At 41.6% G+C, this 21,087-nt stretch overlaps 1 protein-coding gene across 2 annotated transcripts in view; it reads left to right on the top strand.

Annotated features, from left to right (window-relative positions):
• Positions 1-21,087, top strand: part of GAS2 (growth arrest specific 2) — a 139,458-nt gene that overhangs the window by 94,174 nt on the left and 24,197 nt on the right. The window contains exon 8 of one of the 2 annotated variants that reach the window (XM_045291146.1): positions 5,330-5,383. The exons of the other annotated variant lie outside the window; for it this stretch is intronic. Within the exon in view, the coding sequence (XP_045147081.1) occupies positions 5,330-5,383 (54 nt within the window). The remainder of the gene's footprint in view (positions 1-5,329; positions 5,384-21,087) is intronic. 2 annotated transcript variants of the gene reach the window in all.

Raw genomic sequence — 21,087 nt, 5'->3', positions numbered from 1 at the left:
ATACTTCATGCTTTTGATAGAAATGTATCCCTAAATGTATCACTGCACACACACAGATATATACATGTCTTCTATAGTGAGGCCTTTATACACACGAACACATATATACATACATGAGTGGGTATAAATATATGCATTTGTATGAGATGGCTTCAAAAAGTTGGTAAAAAATTCTGGTATCTTTTTTTCCCCATGGATTTTCTGAACTTCTATAAACCTCATGTGTGTATATTTGTGTGTATGCATATTTATTTATATATGCATGAATTTTCAATTTCAATTTCAAAGGGTATGCATGAAAAGACACATAGCAAAGTTGAATGAATTTACTTGTTTTTCATTTTAACTGATTTTGAGAGAAATCTCAATTTGATTTTTTTAGTCAATTATTATTTGAGAAAATTAACCCTTCCCTTTTGCTTCTATTGCTTCATATACTAGTTAATGTTCGCTTACTGCGTGTCAAGTGCAGTTCAAAGTGCTGTCCTCGGGTTCTGTTACTGAGCCGCACATCGTTGGGAAGTAGAGAAGTAGGCCCCGTGATGGTCGCCAAGGTTCCGAGAAGCTAACACTCGGAGCTAGCAAGCACAGCAGCCTTCACCTGACCCCACAGACCGCACTGCAGAGTCCACAAGACTAACTCAGTCCTGCTCTTTGTTCTATTTTAGACCCACTGGGACGAGGTTTTCGGTGTGGCATTTTGGAGTACTGTTGCATAACCTTTCAAGGTCTAGAAATTCACTCCTCATTTTCTTGTTTCTCTGCCTGTGTCCTTCATTAAAACTTGGAATTTAATAGCCACTCTGTTGGAGAGTCAGAAGAAGAGTATGCAGGACTCTCAAAAATAAAAAAAGGACTCTTACTAAGCAACAACAATCTCCTCTTCAGGAGTCAGAAACCCAACCAGAAGGGTTTTCATATTGTTCAACACAATGATAGATGGCCTTTTCAATATATTGACCACTTTCAAAATCTTTCAGAGATGATTTTGGTTCTAGGAATGAAATAAATTAAAGAATGTTCTTCACTAGCTACAGTGATAATTTTCTATTTAAAATGACTCGTGTATAAACATATTTCTGGACTAAAGATATTTTCTATCTTTGCATATGTTTATTCAAGGTCTTAGATTTATGAAAAGGTGCACACTGAAAATTTTTGCCACAGCAAGAAACGGATGCTGTTGAAATCAAGTTAGCTAAATTTGGATTTGATGTCATATTCAAATAATTTTTAAATGAGTTGTTTTAATTTTGTTAATTGGTACCTGTCATCCATCTTACTTTATATGTTTTTAAAAGCACATTTACATATATGTGATCTCATTTTATCATCATTGTTGAAATGGTTAATTTATTTATCTTAATGGCTATGAAAAAGAAAGTAATAGAGAATTAGAAAATTTATTTAAATTATATTGTATTAAGTGGCCAAACCAGGACTACACTAAATTATGATAATTTTAAAAAATCATTTTATTAGGGGGTCATACAACTCTTATCACAATCGGTGCATACATCAATTATGTAAGTGCATTTGTACATTCATTGCCCTCATCATTCTCAATGCATTTCCTCTCCACTTAAGCCCCCAGCATTAGGTCCTCATTTTTCACCTCCCTCCCCGCTCCCTGCTTCCTCATGAGCCCTTGATAATTTATAAATTATTATTTTGTCATTTCTTGCCCTGTCTGACATCTCCCTTCACCTATTTTTCTGTTGCCCTTCCCCCAGGGAGGAGGTCACATATAATTCCTTGTAATTGGTTCCCTCTTTCCAACCCACTCTCCCTCTACCCTCCCAGTATCGCCACTCACACCACTGGTCCTGAAGGGATCATCTGCCCTGGATTCCCTGTGTTTGCAGTTCCTATCTGACCAGTGTACATCCTCTGGTCTAGCCAGACTTGCCAGGTAGAATTTGGATCATGATAGTAGGGGCGGGGAGGAAGCATTTAGGAACTAGAGGGAAGTTGTATTTGTGATCGTTGATTCTATCTATTTCTAAAATCGCACAATAGGATTTCTCTCTGAGGCTTTATTTGTTAAGTAGCATAAATGAAGGCAGTGTTCACTATGCTTTTGATTTAGGGATTATTTGGCTTGACTAGCAAAATAGACATGGTGTAGCAATGTGAAATTGAAAAGTTTCAAAGATTTTTCTTTTCACTTCTTCATCCAATAAAACTACTTTTGGTTTTTGTGTGGTATACTACTATAAATGTGAATGATTTTTAATGATATAAATGTGCAGTGGGGGCAAAAAGTGAGGAAATGAGACAAATATACATAATGTGTTATGTCCTTGAATTATTGATGAATCTTCTAGCAGCGAAAGCATAAACCTGTGAAATATCCATCATTATAAATTGCATGTAGTTCTCCCAAGGGGTTAAGTTGCATAACAAGATGAAGCCCAGCTCATTAGAAAGCATATTTTGCAAATGTGGCCATCTTGAATTTGCATCGAATGTAATCAAGCCCGGTGACATTTTTAACATTTACTATAGTACACTATGACTCCTTTATTTAGTGTTAATCTCTTGCATAAATTAAAATTAATGAGTTACATTTCTGCATGCCTTGATCATTTTAGACCTTGCTTTGCATTTCACTTTTTAATACTGTGCATTATCAATTTCTGATCCTCAGGAAAACATAGCCTCTCAGTCCTAACCTCAGCTGATGCTTTTGTGGCTAAACTACCAAACCTTCCCAACTGATTCACATTAAATTTCAATTTACCAGAATTATGTGTTCCAATTATTATTATGATTGTCAATTTAAGCTTGGTTCCCTATATAGTTTTTTACAATAGAGTCTATTATTTCCTGCCATGTTGTTCAGCCAGGTCTGGAAGCACATGCCACCCTGGAGGAACGCTCTGTGTAGAAATGAGGAGGAATAAGGTAGACAAGTTTGAGTTGAATATCGCTTTGGAATATAGGATGCAGGTCTTTGCATTATAATGAAAATCTTGCTGTTATTGTGGTCAGGGCGAGCAGAGATAGCAAGTTATTCAGTGAAATTTTCTCTGTTTCCCAGAAAAGAATACCAACAAGAAACCATTGCAGCGAGTCACAGCTCATTTCCCAATTACATCTTTTTAATCCATCACCATAGAGTTTACACAACAGCTTCTCTTGCTGAGTGCTTATCATCCAACACCCCACTTGCATCTTGTCTAACACACTCCCCAAATATGGAGAAATGCTTTCTGTGCATCCTAGAACCCATGCAACCTAGAAGCCATGTGGATGAGTTCTAGTGGACAAGATCCTCCATGAGAAAGATTGAAAATTATTTGGGACATCCTCGTATAGTATAAAACTCTCCCCTCCCCAGTTTATCCAGTGCTGAATTTATTCCTGTTCCTGGAACCTGACACCTTGCTTAAGTCTTCAGTATTCATTCTGAAAGGGGTTTGGGTCATATATTTCCTGATATCCAACCTCATAGTGTAAGTGGGTCAGAGACAACTGGATAGTCTCTAATGAAAGCCTTATTTGAAAGCGGGTAAAGGGCAAGCCTGATTGCATTTCTCTGCTCTCACTTTGGGATTAGGTGTGAGGTCTCCAAGATGCCTTTCGAAAACTGTCGCATCAGACAAAGAGTAACACATTTGTTTATCGTCATCTACCGATGTGGCATATGGGCTGTGCGTTGAGCTCCTAACTGCAATGTCAGCAGATCACACCCATCACCCCTTCTGTGGAAGAAAGATGCAGGAGTTAAGACTGAAAGTCTTGGAAACCCCAACGGGCAGTTCTATTCTGTCTCATAGGGTCCTTTATCAGTTGAAATTGATTCGATGGCGGGAGGTGATGGGATCAATGCGTTAGCCATTAAAATGTTACTCACTCCAGGATGCTCTTTTCTTCTGATAATCAGTAACCTTACAAGTCCTGGGTTAATAGAAAAATTATGAAAACTCATATGGCAAACAATCAGGAGTTTTATTGATGTCACAAAGCCTGCCCATCCATAGAACTAAGGCAAAGGCCTGCTTCTGCCTTGCCTAAGAAGGCTTTTCGATTGTGCTACATATGCTGCAAAAACTGTCTCACGGTGCTGTTTACAAAACACCCTTCTGCCTTCTACCATTTCCCCAAACAATGTACAGGGAATGTGACAAGTGTCTAAGACCCTTCATAGGAGCAGAACTTGGACTGCTGCTCTTCCCTAATCTGGGAGATTTCCCCTTGCCGTCTGTGTTTTCTCAATGCCATCTAACAAAAATGGACTTCTCCGAGGAGCACGGAAAGAATTCCAAAGGAACCCAAGTTTTAATTGGCATCTTGGGACAAAGCATCCGAGAGAGATCTTTGCTCATAAACAGTGTCAATATAGCTGATGGATAACTCATAATACCAACTAGACTAAAGGAGAAGGTTATCTTCTAAGGATAAATAGATCAATGACAATAAATAGATCAATTACAGCCATAATCGTATTTTCTATGGGGAGGGAGTTATTTTACTTTGGGAGCCTCCTACTTAGGCAGAGCATGTGGTTTATTTCCTTTGATTCTGACTGATTGTCCGTCAACAAATTGCCTTTGGGATAAGTGCTCTGCCTTCTGTGCGATTGTGGCCCTTGAGAGATTCAAGCACAGTATAAACTCATTCTTGAAACCACAGCAGAACCAGATGTGCACCTCCGATCACACGTGCTTGTTTGTGGGGAGATATATATATCCCCACATATATATATATCATATATATATGTATATATGAAAGGAAGTGCACAACCTGAGTGAGCTGAGTACCAGGGAAGAGAGAACAAGATTACCATTCCCTACCACCACCCCATGCCAGCTGCCCAACAAAGTCGTTCTACACTGAAAAGGAAAACTTCACTTACGCTACAGTTTTCCCCAGGACTGAATCCCATGTTCTCTAGAGTCTCCCAGGAGGAATTGAGAGACAGACTTGATGTTTCTTTAACTGGCAACATTCTTTCTTTACATTCATCTCTTATTTTTACACTAAGAACTGAATACGGAACAGACCAAGGGACCCAAGAAGAGAGATAACCCTTAATGTTTGTGTTTTGAAATGCGAACTGCTCGGTCGACAGTCCTCAGACCCTGCGTCTCCTTGGCCACTTAGTACCGTTTAGCGTGCATGAAAAGGCCCCATTCACTGTAGAATGTGGCGGCACGGAGGCATTGCCATTCTCATTGTAGATATTTTGTTATGTTTTTAATGTCTTCTCTCATTTTGTCACAAATGATCACAGTTTGCGTGTTTAGGTGATGCGCATGTGTCTTTGTGGAATGACGACGGCGAGCGAGCGGTTCATGAACCTCGTATCTTCTCGTTTCAGTAGGGTCTTCGCGGCTGTGCCTATGTGTCCACAGCCAAAGCAAAGCAGACGTTTAAGGTAATTACTGGAAGAATTAAGGGGAAAACCTCTCCACTTTGCTTTCTCTGTGGAGTCTTGGCCTCCGATCAAATGAGGGAAGGCGGGCACTAGAAGTGATTTTTTTTTTTTTGTCTGTTAAGATTTCGTTGTTTGTTTTTTATCATTTTATTGGGGCTCGTACAATTCTTATCACAATTCATACATCAATTGAATCAGGCACGTTTGTGCATATGTTGCCCTCATTCTTTTCTAGACATTTACTTTCGACTGAGCCCTTGGTATCAGCTCCCCCCACCCCTCATAAGCCCCTGATAGATTGTACATTGTTAATATTTGCATCTCTCACACTGGCCGCTGTCTCCCTCCCCCATGTTTTCTGTTTCTCCTCCCCCTGCAGAGGGCTGTGTAGTTATGTGTGGATCATTGCGATCGGTCCCCCTTTCTCCTTTCCTCCCCCACTCTTCCCCCTACCCTTCGGGTCTCACTATTCCCACTCCTGTTCCTGGATTCTGTGTGTCTGTTCCTTTCTATACCTGTGTACATGTTCTGGTCTAGTCTGAATTGAGAAGCCGCCTGGGGGTCAGGGTAGGTGGGGGTGAAGAAGCTTCAAGGAACCAGAGGAATGCTGTGTGTTTCCTTGATGCTTTATTGCACCCTGGTGACGCAGCCCTTCACTGTGACCCCTCTAGGGGGCGATTGTAAATATTTTTTCTTGTTTTTTTGTTTTGTTTTCAACAAGTACAAATGCATTGTTTCGCCTTGGACTTTCTCCAAAGTGCTTTAAAAAAATGACAATCTGTGGATTTTTGTGGGTAGGGAATAATAGTAATATAATATATATTTTTTCTTAACACCATTCCCATATTCACCCTAGCACAATATTCTTGAACCTAACAAAATTTGTCAAAAGTATAAGTCTGGTTTTACCTTCTACATGAAATACCATCTTGGCCTTTGCTTTAAAGCATTTAAAATAATATATTTACAGAATATGACTCTAGCAGCATGTAATCTCAGAGTGTTTCTATTCTATTCCCATTACAAAAATTGCCCTGTGTGTTTTAACACACATGGGATCTTATGGGTCCTAGCCAAATGTTTTCTCCTGACATCATATCTGTACTTCCAGATGTGTCAGCAGTGCCTGAGCTACCACGTGTGATTTCTTGTTTCACTACAGCATAGCTTAAGGAGGGGACGAATGAGACAGTATTTGAATTGGAGATTCTGAGGTTGCCTAAATGCACAGGAGGATTAGCTCATTCTTTAGTTTTAAATATGAATTACGGTCTGGAAAGGAAATCTTAGGTAAATTGGGTCCACTATAAAGAATAAAAAATTTCAATCGTAGAAAACCCCACTGTAAATTCTGCTTTAAAAATATGGATGTCTTTGAACTATGAAAATTAATTTCTATTTCTTAAAAATGATTGCTAAATTCATTAATTCATCTGTCACTTATTGCTTCATTCACCTAATATATGAGTCTTTGCCAGGTGCTAGGAACTATTAGAAATGTTAAGGATACAGTTTATCTGTAAACTTGGTTTCTTTGTAAAGACAGTGCTTAATTTGTTAGTTGTAGACTAGTAATTATTTTGATGTTTAAAATTCATTTATTTGGTCTTCTATGTTGACAATTGACAAGCAGTGGGAGAAATAAGTTCCTGAAAATAACTTCTAAAATCTACACACTAAACCTAAAAATATAAAGCTTATAGGAATCAGAGTATGCAATTAAGTTGGATGAAAGAAATAGCAGACATAACTTTTCTTGTTACCTTCTGCAACATGTAAATATAACATGTATATGCAACATGTAGATATATACATGTATTTTTACACATATATAAAGTAACTTATATCTGGTGTATATACACTGCAATATGTTAAGCAAAGAAAGACATGGTTTCTACTCCTGTAAAGAGTTACAATCTTGGGAACCCACGGGGATAGTTCTGCCCTATTGTATTGGGTGGCTATGAGTCAGAATTGACTCAATGGCAGAGTTTGGAAAGTTACTATTAAATGAACTTGAAAATTAAGTCCGTGGAGCTAATCTATGATAGCATTGACACAATTCATCACCAAAGATGGTTGAGCAATCTTGTTGACTAGGAATTTCTTTCCCTTTGCAGTATTCAGGGATCACTTTAAATAAAGTTCAAGAAGTTTTTTAGCTGATACTCTTTGTTCAAAGACTATGAGTATCTATGCTCTGAAAATTATTACTTTTCTTTGCTTCTCTTAAAAGTAAAATTTACAGTTGTAAAAAAAAAGTAAAATTTAATTTCTCATAAATGTCTTTCCAAAGATCAATAGAAATGACCTAAAAAGACCTCCCCTGTCCTATAGGGGCTCTAAAAATCAGAATTGACTTAATGACAGCGAGTTTGGGTTTGTGCCAAGGTTCTAATTTTCCTCACTTCATTTCAATCAGTGACCCATGAGTGGGGTGGAGGTTCTAGTGCTCGCCATTCCTTACTGCCAGTGGCACGTCTCAACCTCAACCTGATCCCCTTCCTTAGCAGGCCACCTTTGGATCCACCAGCTGTGGACCAAGCTGAAATGGATTACTTTCCTCGTGGCTTGTTTCATATAAAAGTTATTCTTTTGAAAACAAGGAGAAGGGTCAGTTTTTCTGTTTGCTTTTGTTTGCCATAAACAGATCAACTCTTTCCACCCCCCAATGTCATCTCTGGGCCTCATTCCCATGGCAGCTTATAAAAAGTGACAGACATACTTTAACCTGAAGTTGGTGAGAGAGGCGTTGATGTTCTTAAAATGCTTCCACGCAAAGTGTGCTGACTAGAAACACCCAGCAAAATACATCATAGCTCCATTTTTATTTTATGTGATTTTCAAAATGATTGATATGACTGTAGGTGTTTATCCTGAACAACCTAGTGTTTTTTCATATTGCTAAATTTGGGAACCACAAATGACTTGCTCTCTCATTTCCTTAAAGGAAAAGGCTTTCAAAATAAGACATATTTGTGATTAAAAGGAGTTTAATGTATCGTTTTGACAAATAACATTTAATCATCCTTTACTTCCCTTTTCCACTCTTTGGTAGCAAAGCATTTGAAAATTCATATGAGGCCCATGGGCAAATTACCTGGTAGAGTGCTCAAAGTAGGACTGATTTTAAGCATTGGTTAAGAAACATTACGTTTTTGGTTTTGGTGATGGGAAAGTTGGCAACAGATATTATTTATGATTGCACAACATAATCAAAATAATTAGTGTTGCTAAATTGTACATGCTACATTTTTGAATTGGCAAATGGGTGGAGCAAATAGTTAAATGTCCCACTGCAAACTGAAAGGTTGGCCATTTGAGTCCATCCAGAGGCACGACAGAAAAAGATCTGAAAACGTGTTTCCCGAACATTACAACCATGGACAACCCAATCCAATGTGGTCCTCCCGGACAGAGTGAGATCACCATGAAATAGAATTGTTTGTAAAGGTGGACTCACATCAGGTTCAGCGCGACCACTGTCTTTCCTAATCTTTTGGAGATAGAGTTCTTTGTGTAGGTTTGGGAGTGACATTGCCTGTGACCACACTTAGGCTCTTGTCCTTACCACAGAGAGACTTGCTCTGGTTTAGACAGCAATTCTCTGGTTAGAGACTTTCATGAGAGGCTTCTAGGAAGAAGGAGTCAGTTCCAGGGCTCCAGATACTGGCTCCCTACCGGCAGACGCTTTCCCAGCCTGTTAAGTGCTCTCAAGGCTGATGTTCTTGAGACTTTAGATTACTGGTGCTCTGTCCCACTAGATCAGTGGTTCTCAACCTTCCTAATGCTGCAACCCTTTAATATGGTTCCTCATGTTTTGGTGACCCCCAACCATAAAATTATTTTTGTTGATACTTCATAACTGTAATTTTGCTACTGTTATGAATCGCGCAAACCCCTGTGAAAGGGTCATTTGACCCCCAAAGGGGTTGAGAACCCTTGCACTAGACGGTATTTGGAAGCAAGGGGTTCAGGTGAACGTAATCCCAGGGGTGAGGTATACGCCACCCACTTTTCTGCCTCTGCCTGGGTCAGGTCTCTGCTTTGCTTCCCTGTCTAGTCTCATTCCCAATGGCTTTTACCAGCCTCGATTATTTTCCCCCTGTTAATCTGAACTTCAGGGGAAAAGAAAGCTTTTTAGGAGAAAGTGAAATCTGAGTTTAGACTCAAAGAATGAGCAAGCCAGCATTAGCTTAACAAAGAGTAACCAGTCACCAGGGAGTATATTCAGATGTATAGTGGCCCTATCATGACCTTTAAGAGCCCTACAGAAAGTAGGAGGACTCCAGGGCTTGGGGGTCAAAAATCTTTACAGAAGCCACTGCCCCATCTTCTCTCCTGGAGTTAGCTAGTAGATTTCAACTGCTGGCCTTGCACTTAACAGCTGAGTGCTTAACCCTTGTGCTACCAGGACTTCTTACATAGTAATGTACTCTAGCTAGAAGTAGAAATGAAGTAGCATGCGCAAAGGCTGGGAGAAAGAGAATTTTGCAGGTGGAGGATAGAGTGCGACAAAATCAAAGCACAAGGCCACCTCCAGAGCAGAAAACAAAGGACGGAGGGAGCGATGGGAGGCTGGTGTGATGAGAGGAGACAGGAGACCCTGTAGGCACGTGAAGAGTCTGCTATTATAAGAGAGAGAGTTTGGATTTTGCTGGAAGATATCACGATGCTTTGGTAGAATGTTGTGAAGCAGAGAGTGATGCACATCTTACATTTTAAAGAACTCTGAATGCATTATGGTTAATGGAGTGAAGGTATCAAATAGGAAAGGAATCATCAACCCCATTGGTTGGGCAGGTTGTGGGGATCATGGCAGTGCAGCTCAACTTTGAGACCTAACTGGTTGGGAATCCAAGTGCACTGCATGGTCTGGTCTCCTGGGTGAGGTTCTCTTGGTTGATTCTGACACCATAGTTACCTCATACGTGTCAGAGGGGAACTGTGCAAAATAGAGATTTCAGCGGCCGATTTTTCAGAAGTAGAAGGCCAGGCTTTAAAACATTTTTTTATAAAGCCCCACTTGGTGGTCAAGACCCTTTCATGGTCAGTTAGCAAACAGACTATTAACTGCTTTCACTATGTAGGCAGTTTGTCTTGGTGTATAGGTTACATAACATTGAAACCCTGTTCAATTCATCTCTGTTCCTTAAGCAGAAAAACTGGAAAGCAGCATGTTGATTTTGGCTTGTTCTGACACATCTGCCTGGCACAGGGGGTGGCTTGGCTTCAATAGGTCAGAATTTCCACTTGTTAATAGGGACTTCTCTGGTGAACATTTTACATCGAATAAAAGTATAGACTAGTAACGGAACCAAAAAAGAAAGGTGGGGAATGGTATTTTTATATTTTATGACTATAGTAGTTAAATGTTTTTTAAACCTCTGGGTAATCTCAATCAACCAGACTCAAATAAATTTTACAAAAAAGGTACAAGCTAGTGCCCCTATCAACATCTTTTTAAAAAAGTGTTACCTTGAGCTTTTATTCTCCAGATGTGACATAACTTCTCAGTTCCAATCCTGCCTGATGATTTAGTACATACTTCGTTTCATATAACAGGGCTATAAAAAATATAATGTTTGGTCCCATGTAAGCCCATCAGTGAGACCAAGGCATTTTATAATGAAACTGCTCATTGAGCAAAGGGCCTCTCCAGAGCATTCTTTGGCCATTTGCTACATTTCTTTGCCTGCATCTATTACATATTTACCCCAAAAGCAATGAGACCAGATGTGTAGCTCTTTGGGAACAAGTTATATACTAGTTTAACTTTTTTAAGTCAATCTGCCAGGGGAGTCAGGAGCAGCCATCAAGCACCTACTATATGCATGAGAGGAAAGTGTAACTGTCTATTCCTGCAGAGTCTGAAGGCCTTAGAAGTCCAAAGGGGCAGTTCTATCCTGTCCTTTATGGTTGTTAGGAGTTGAAATAGATTCCGTGGCAGTGAGATTTTTTCTTTCTTTCTTTCTTTCTTTCTTTATCCTAGATACTGGTTTTGAAGATACATATTCACAAAAGGGTCTTACTCTTTTTCTATTTTGAGAATGGGGAGACAAAGGATAAACACATAGGCCAAAGGTTAAGGAGTAAAGCACCAGATAATAACTGGCATGGGCATTTTAGGCTATAGCATCTGTGTCATAACTTACTCCGTCATTTCAGAAAGGAAGTAGCCATAGACAATATGTCTGAATGATTACAGTGGTCTTCCAATAGAACTGTTCTTTACAGCAACAGCCAGGGGGCTACATTAGTTCTGTGGGTTGCAGTTTGCGGATCTCTGCAATAGACCGTTGAATAAGCTCAGCTCAAAGACTCATAGGAGCTGGGAAGAACAGTACATTCTGTGGGAGAGAGGGTCTGGGGTGGTTGCTTTGAGTGTAGAAAGCTGGGAAAGGCTTCTTCAGGAGTGGGTTAAATCAGTATCGATGTGATTAAAGAGCAAATTGTCAATATAGTCTATTTCTTTTTCTTTTCAAAATGTCTGTAAAGCTATAAAAGTTAAGTTATAGATTACAAGTTTGATAAGGCAGGGGCCAAGAAGCTCAGTTCTGACATGATGAAACTCAACATTTGTTGAACTGCTGCTGAAGAGACTCCTCCATAGCGTCTCTCAATGCTCCACTCCAAATCCAAATCTGTTGCTCTAAAATCAATTCCAACTCATAATTCCCCGGTTTTCATATTCATTCTGTCTTAGAATCCCATTACATTGATAAGTAATCTGGTACTGAGAAAATTTACATGGATTAGTATGACTTTTGAGTACATCAAGGGCGTGGATGGCGGTAGACACTAGTCTCTGTCCTAAGTGTCTAGTGTGTGATTCTTTTGTTGTTGACAGAGTCCCTGAGTGGCAAACGGCGAATAGGCTCAGCTGAGAAGGCAAAGGGTTAAAAATTCAGGTCTACACATAGGAACTTCAGAAGAAAGCCCTGATCATTGATTTCTGTAGAAACAGCCATTGAAAACCCTTCGCCACACAGTTCTACTCTCATGGGGTCTTAGGGTCAAAGTCCACTCAGCTGCAGTAGTGGGGATGGGTATGTGTGTGTTAATGTAATTAGCAAACTAGAATTAAGGGATTATGATTTCATAAGAACCAGAAAAGTTTGTGTGTTTTTTAAAAAACACAGTTAAAAAAGTGACACATACTGATAATTTACTTTCATAACACATCAGTGCATAGCAACACTTGGCTGTATGTACAAAGTGGTCTGTATGTCTGTATATCAAGTGGTCTATCTGATAAGATACTTAGGGATCATTGCACTATGTGTAGCTGTGATTGGACCCGGAGATGTACAACCTAACAGAGATTAAAAGACCATTGATAATAATAATATGTGAGTGTGATTCAGTTGGTCAAAGTATGGGGGATTATCTGCCAGATGACAGTTACGACCTCCTGTGTGTAAAAGGCCTAAGAATAGAGGTCTTGACCCCAAAGAATCCATTTGGAAAGATCGGAGAGTTAGTAACAGTAATAACACATATCAAGTGGCCAAATAAGACCAAATGACAGGGGCTAGAACATAGAACATGGCCTAGAGACTGCTGTTCCTGTCATTCATTCGACAGAGGTTTGCCGAGTACCGATTACAAACTGGGCAACACTGTAGGCCTTGGCAGATTCACAGAAAGGTGAAATCAATGGGCAGTAGATTTTTCAGGAAATCTTTCCAAAAGAAGTTAAAAGGTCACCAGGTGTTAGCAACATTTCTTATTTAATTGAGAGAGAGAACACAGTGGATAGAGTAAGCTAAGCAGAAGACTAGGAATAAGCCAAGGAATGTTGGAACAGTGAGTGGGCTAGTTTGGCTGTTTATGTCAAGAAATTCAGTAAGGGTTACTGTGCTTAAGGTAAGTGGGGGGCACTTATAGAGAGCTTCAAACTGGCCTTTTAAACAGAGGCAGTAGTCAACAATTGAAGCTGCTTGTGTAGCAAATTAGCATGTTCAAATTGCATGGTAAAATATCAGTCTGTCAGAGTTTTAACTGTAGATCTGTAGACTGGACCAGGGGGAGGCTAAAGTTACCAAAGCAGCCAGTTAGGAGACAATTGCAATTGTTCATATGATAAAAGCATTAACAAAAATGTGGTTGAGAGTGTGGAAAGAAAAAAGGTGGATAATGTGAATCATCTTTTGAGGGTAGGTTTGAGTGGAATAATGAGCTAGTGGGAAAGACAAAAAGAACCAGAATTTTGAACATGAATATCTTAATATAAATTACTTTCCCTTATCTGTAAAAAAATCAAGTTGAGAAGAAATGTCTATGGCGTAAAGGAGCTTCCAAGGTCAAGTGATGCTGCCATTGACTTGTCGCATACCTTGGTCCTGTTATTGAGCGTTTCTGTGACTCATCTGCAATGTGAATTATAATAGACTCATTTCATAGGTGTTGTAGAGTGAAAACATGCACTCTGTAAAAGTTAAATTAAGAGGTTGATTGAATTTCCAGGGAAGATCTGGGCCAGGAAGACTTCCAGATTCACAGGATGACCCTGAATATGCCACTGGACCAGGATTCAGTCAGCAGTCTAGCACAGTTGGGCAGGAAATAAAGTTAAATTCATGAGTGGTTGAAAGTCAACCAGAGCAGTCAAAAGCGTGATATCAAAGGGCGGGGAAGAACATTTATGTGGGATTATATGATTGGCTAGGTTCCCTAATTATAAGTGTACCCCCTCTTCTGTTTGTTACAGAACAGTCACAGGACAATGGCAGGACAGGCTTTCTGGGAGCCTACTGCTAAAATTGCTTTGCCAGTACTGCCTTTTCTGGGCTCAATGTCAAGATTTATCAGTACAGCTGTGCATCCAGAACCCTTTGGGCCTAAGCTATCCCTTCTTGCATATGCTTGACCAGGGAGGAGAGACCACCTGGAAGTACACTCTGATAGCCTGCACCTGCCGGGCGGGCCTCCGGGGAAAAAGGTCTTTCTTCTGTAGGGTCTATTTTAGGTGAGTATCAAAGTCAGGGAGAGTGTTGTTAGGAAAGTTCACTTTGAGATTCAACAAAGATCCTAGACTTCTGCCAAGACTTCAAAGTGGAGCTGACTGCTCCCTGCACACACACCAAGTGCCTCTGATCTGAGGTGCTCACACAGAGGGCCGGTTTTTCATTCATGCGGCAGATGTACCAGAAATCCTTTTCTAGCTCCCAAGAACACAGCGGTAAATAGATCCCTTCCTTTATACCTTCCAGGAGAGACAGATTCTTTTCAGACACATGAACTCACCAGCTCAGTCTGGATTCCTAAAGGCCAGAAGGAAATAGCTTGATGCCATGTGCAATGAGAGGACTCGGGACAGGCTGTGGAGGTGGACCCGTAAGGGAGGGCATCTGCCAGGAGGCAGCAGCTGAAGGCAAACCTAAGGGGCGAGAGGAGCCAGCCTTGAGAAGGGCAGGAAAGGCAGATACGATAAAGGTGGCAGGAAAATCAAGTTCAACACAGCTTAGCTGAGGAGCCGTGTAGGGGAAGTATTATCTTCTGATTGAACAGTCCTGCAAAATGGAGACCCTGTAGTCTTGTACCCCTGGAACAGTGATATTCGATTATCAGTCTGTGAGTGGAAATTACAGCAGACTCGAAAGGAATGCATGACCTCTGAGGTCCTCCATGGAATATTTCATCTGATGGGTAAGTTTCAAGGAGCCCAGGGGGTGCAGTGGGTGAAACACTCCTCTCCTTACCTAAAGATTCGCTGTTCGTGCCCATCAGCCACTCTGTGGAGGAAAAGCGGGGCAGACTGGTTCTGTAGGACGACTGCCTTGAAAAGCCCACAGGGCTCTTCTGCTCTGCCCGATAGCCTCAAAATGATGCAAAGCCCTGTTGCCACAATGGGGCTGGGGGCATGGCAAGGAGGCCTGGCAAGGCAGTGGTTAAAAAATGCTCAGGCTGACTTTGAAAACTGTAGCTCTGAGCTGAGAATCAACGCAATGACAACAAACAAGACCGTGAAGGGATTTTTCCGACTCTTCTCAGTATTGGGGCTGATGCTAAAGTCTGTGCACATGTGTTCACTGCTAATTTTTATTTCTGTAGTGAACAGACCAACAGCAACAGGTATGGAGAAGCCGGCACCTGTTAAAGAGGCGGAGAGCCTTTTTTCCTTGCTTTCTTTAAAACTGGAAAGGATAGGAAACAGACGGGAACAAGAAGTGCTCTGTTGAGGGAGATGACTTGCAAGTTTTCCTCTGCTTTGTTCATTCTTACATAAACCAGGGCCAAACAATGATCCCATTAAGCGGTATCTTTTAAATGTCAGCGCTTTTCTTTTGGGGCGGAGGGTGGAGTGAAGATAAAACCCAAAACTAGATTCAGGGACTATTTTGTTGCTGTGTTGTTGGTTTAAAATCCATCTTCTCACCCAGAAAATTAGGAAGATCAAGCCTGAGAATGTCCCCCTTAGTAAGAATCCCCGTGTAGTCGTCCATCTCTGTTTTGCGGGTGATGGAGGAGCAGAGAGAACGGAGAGCCCATCTGAGGACCGTGTCTACCTCTGGTCTGTCTGCCTGGCTTCTTGCTCTATTGCAGCCTCTTGTATTTCTCTTCTCTCAACACCTTCTGTTTCCTGAGAGAGGGCCTTGGGCATACTGGTTCAGCTATCTGGAATGCATTTCTCTCTCTGACTTTTGCCTAACTAACGCATGTGTTAGTATTAGTCATTCTTTCTAAAGCCTTGTCCTTCAACGATGCCCTTCCATGTTGGCGCCTGTGAGATTAGCTTCCCTGTTAGGGAATACTGATGGCAAACTCCTCTCCTTTAAAATACGCAGATTATTGGAAATACTTTCTGGCGAGTGTTCTTCCTCCCTTAACCATGGCAAGGATAGAACATACGTTGGAGTTGCTCCCTGGTCTGCCAATGGCCTCTCCAGGCATTGCCTACCATATGAGGATGGCTTAATAACTATGTGTCATGGATTAAGCTTGGCAAAAGAGGCAATTACTGAGACAGATAACTTTTGGAAGATGAGGAATGCTTAAAGTACACATGTGGAAAAGTAATTCATTATTTAGGACTAGGATTCATTATATATGGCCGAAAACAACCAACGTGAAGTAGCAGTGACTTCAAGAACGTAGTTCATTTCTCCATCATGACATTCTACAGCTGCTTTGAGGCTTCTGTTCCACAAAGTCTTTGGGGCAGAGTGGTCTTCCAGCCCTCCACTCTCCATTGCTGAGAGTGGGTCTCAGACGCATGCCCCAAGGTGGCGGCATGACCCCGACAGAAAGAGGGAGGGAAGAAAAGAAAGGGTACAGCACATGCTCCCCATAAGTTCCTTGAACCTATTACTTGGCACTTCTTCCTGCACCTCATTTAATCATATACCTAAGTCTGTAGCTTTCAAAAACAGTTTAGAAAAGGAGAGAACAGTTAGGCGAAAAATTAAAGGAGAAAATGAGTCATGGCCAGTCGATACTTTAAAAAGTGCCTGACTGTTCACAAAGCACTTTGAATTATACGATCACCTTTGACCTATCCAAGCCCCGAAAGCAAGATAGATTTATAAATGAGACCCTGATAAAGTAACAGACCTGGCCAGAATCAGACAACTTAAAGGTGGTGAGGTCATGACTGAGTTGTGTTTATGACACATGAAACCCAGAGCGTCCTGTTCTCAGAGGCCTTGGGAAGGCTGAGGAGAGAATATATGGAGGTCTGAATACTTCTGGAGAAGCAGGCAGTAGGGAGAAGCCAGACTTTGCAAGTTGCTCTATGACCATTTGTCACCCAAAAGATTCCAATTCACGATGACCCCCTACATGCCCGAGTAGAACTGTGCATCCTTGGGCTTTCTGTGGCTGATATTTTGCAAGTAGGTCACCAGGTCTTTCTTCCAAGGTGCCCTTGGGTAAACCTCACTCAACCTCTTGCTTTTCACATCCAGCTGTGTGGAGAATAACAAGGTATGGGCAGCCTTGAGAAGACAAGGGATTTCAGAACACTTCCTTGGGCTCACGCGGAATGTGTATGTGGATCAAGAGGCAGTTGTGTGAATAGAACCACATTGCTTAAAATTAGGAAAGGTGTGTGTCTGAGTGGTATCCTTTCACAAAACATATACATTCTGTCTGCAGAGCAGATAATCTGAGAAGCTGGAGTACATGAAGAAGGAGGTGGCATCGGGCTTGCAGAAAGGCTTAGTCACAACCTGCGATGTGCAGATGACACAGCTTTGCTTGCTGGAAGTGAGGAGGACTTGAAGCACTTGCTGATGAAGATCCAGGGTTGCAGCCTGGATCTGAATTACAACTCAATGTAAAGCAGACCAAAATCCTTACAACTGAACCAATAGGTAACATCAAGATAAGTGGAGGGAAGATTGAAATTGTCAAGGATTTCCTCTCGCTTGGATTTGCAATCGAGGCTCATGGAAGCAGCAGTCAAGAGATCCAACAATGCATTGCATTGGGTCACTCTGCTGCGTGAGACCTCTTCAGAGTGTGGAAGCAGGAAAGTTACTCTGAGGACCATGGTGCACCTCAGTCAAGCTATATTGTTTTCAATGCTTCATAAGCATATTGAATTAGGAAGGCCAAACAGAGTTGATGCATCTGAATGATGGTGCTGGTGAAGAACATTGAAAGTACCGCGGACTGCCTGAAGAACAAACAAATCCGTGTTGATCGAAGTATAACTAGAACCCTCCTCAGAGGCCAGCCTGGCGAGACTTCATTCCACATGCTGTTGGGAGACACCAGCCCTGGAGAAGGACAACATGGCTGGTAAAGTCAAGGGACAGTGAAAAGAGGAAGACCCTCAACAAGATGCTTTGGCCCAGAGCCTACACCGATGGGCTCAAGCATACGAACGATGTGAGGAGGCGCAGCAGTGGGCAGTGCACTGCTCTGTTATACACACGGTCGTGATGGGTCGCAACGGACTCAGTGACACCGACAGCCAGAGCTATAGATCTGTATAGAAAGCTGGTCATCTTAACTGTACAAGAGAACTTTCTTAAGGAAGCTTCCAGGATCAGAGATTTTAAGGACTCCATTTCCACAGCCACGCCAGAAATATGGAGTCACAAGGCATGCTGTCCTTTCTTCAACAAACAAGGACAGCAGGTTGACAAGCTCATGAATATAAACACACACACACACACACACACACACACACACACACACACACACGACGTGTACTGGTCCACACGTAAGTGTCACTAAGCAACCAGGAGTAGAGTGCTTTGTATTTCGCCATTCGCGGTGTGGCGGTCTGGGAGGTCCTTCAGAAGCAGGCCTTGTGGAGAGCTAGATTAAACGAAATTCAAGGAGATTGTGGCCGTTCTCACGGGATAGCTATTCTCTGCCACGTGCCTTAGATTCTGCTATTGTGGCCCATCACGAATGAGTGCAGCTGCTTTCGGCCTGACTCAGGTTCTCCACGCAGAGGTTTAATTAAAATTTCCAGCAAGCACCATCTATCATTTCCCTTTTGTGTGTGTGGTTTTTTTCTTTCTTTCTTTCAGAGAACAGCATGGTGCTCAATACCGCCTGCATGTGTTCAGTACCTTTATTTCTATAGGAAAAGGCCAGTAACCTTTTTTTTTTTTTTTTAACAACTCATAGACATGTACTGGGAACCTTAATGGAAGGCAAACTTTAATTGTTGGTTGTCAGGTTGGTTTCTGATTTTAGCCAGAGCTGAGTAAATGCCCAAGGTTTCCTGTCTTACCCCAGTGTAATATATGCTAATTCTCCTAATCATAACATAAGAGTAGTTCTCACCTGGGGACAGCTAAGTGTCAGGTATTGTGCTTGAAGAAATGAGGTCAGACTAATTTCAGTAGCTCAGAAATCAAAGAGGCATCTGTACCTGTGACAAGGAGGTACAGGCTCTCCAAGTTGATATCTAATTAGTAGAATAAATATCAAAGCAATCAGTTGATGCTTTTATAGTAAACATGCGTGTTTCGAGTCATTAAATTTGGAGTGGGCTGTTTTCTAGTGTACTGTAGGCAGACTTTTCTACACCATGATACATAACAAGGTTCAGATTTGGGAGTAAAATGTCAGATAGAGACATGTCCAGTTATGTCCCCTGGAATATGTTTCCAACCACTGGAAGAGTAAATTCCCTAAGCTCTTGGAAAACAAGTAATAAGATGTTTGATAGATTTTCTGTAAAAACTAAAGAAGACCTGTCACCCACTACCTGGCATAGAATAGTCTCTTCATAAATAGGATGATCATCTTCATCTTCAAAAGAAAAACTTCTTTTTCTTTTCTTTTTTTTCAGAACTTGGACTTGAAAAGGATTTCTTACCTTTGAACTACTTTAGCAGTACTGTTTATGTGTTCAACAAAATATAGACTCAGGCGATCTGGGGTCGTAGTCTCTATTATAGAGCCAGGCCTGACAGTCACCATAGCAGGAAAGGGCTCCCTGCCACCCCCAGTCTGTGAAAGGAACCCTCTATGACAATTTATGGGGCAGGCAGTGAATTCCTCACCGCCCACGGCGTCTTCTCCTCCCCAGCTGTGTCACACACCGACGGTTCTGTTGGGTGACACGCGGATCTATGCGCTTACATTCCCTTATCTGGGAAATGGGTATACATGTGTCTGCCCTGCAGGACATTCCACATAAAGATCCGGACAGAGCAGACATTTCCTAAGCAACGGGAAGATTATCTGTTCCCATGAAGATCTATAGTCTCAGGAACCCCATAGAGATAGAATCCTAGGGGTCAGAATCAACCCGTTGGCAGGTAGTTTTTCGTGGTGGATAATGGTCTCTGAGCAATCTCAGGAGTTCGCTCAGCCCTTCTCCACAATCAAGGTGTGCTTGGTATGCGTCATGGTGGCCATGCTCTCTGAGTGTCCCTGTATTGCCTATGCCCTTGCTCTGGTATAACTAAACCAAACCAAGCCAAACCCACTGCCATGGAGTCAATAGTGAGCCTCTGTGGGTTTCCGACACTGTAAGTGTTTACAGGAGGAGAAAGTCCAGTCTTTCCCCCGAGAAACTGCTGGTGGTTTTCAAACCATTGACCATGTGGACCGCAGCTCAAAGCATAACCACTATGCCCAGGCATCCAAAGCATGTGCTCTCCTAAGTGGGGTAGATTTTTGTGTATTTTCTATTTCCTCATCACAGGTAATGACATCTAACCTTCACTCTTTCTACCCGGTTCTCAACCCATGGTTGCCTCTGGAGCCGCAACACAGACTCATGCACACAACACTGGTGTTGCTTTCTTTTTTTTTAGTTATTGTATTGGGGGCTCGTACAACTCTTATCACAATCCATACATCCATCCATTGTGTCAAGTATATTTGTACATTTGTTGCCATCATCATTTTCTCAAAACATTTGCTTTCTACTTGAGCCCTTGGTATCAGCTCCTCATTTTCCCCCTCTACCTGCTCCCCCCTCCCTCTTGAACCCTTGATAATTTATAAAGCATTATTTTGTCGTGTCTTACACTGTCCAACATCTCCCTTCACCCACTTTTCTATTGTCCGTCCCCCAGGGAGGTGGTTATATGTAGATCTTTGTGACTGGTTCCCCCTTTCTACCCCACCTTCCCTCCACCCTCCCGGTATCATCACTCTCACCACTGGTCCTGTAGGGGTTCATCTGTCCTGCATACCCTATGTTTCCAGTTCCTATCTGTACCAGTGTACATCCTCTGGTCTAGCCAGATTTGTACGGTAGAATTGGGATCATGATAGTGTGT

The sequence above is a fragment of the Echinops telfairi genome, unplaced genomic scaffold, assembly GCF_000313985.2.
Source record: "Echinops telfairi isolate 266 unplaced genomic scaffold, ASM31398v2 ScPeMD7_60;HRSCAF=208, whole genome shotgun sequence".
NCBI classification, from domain to species: Eukaryota; Metazoa; Chordata; class Mammalia; order Afrosoricida; family Tenrecidae; genus Echinops; species Echinops telfairi.
Note: the sequence above shows the minus strand (reverse complement) of the source record. Positions and strands in the feature narration are given on the sequence as shown.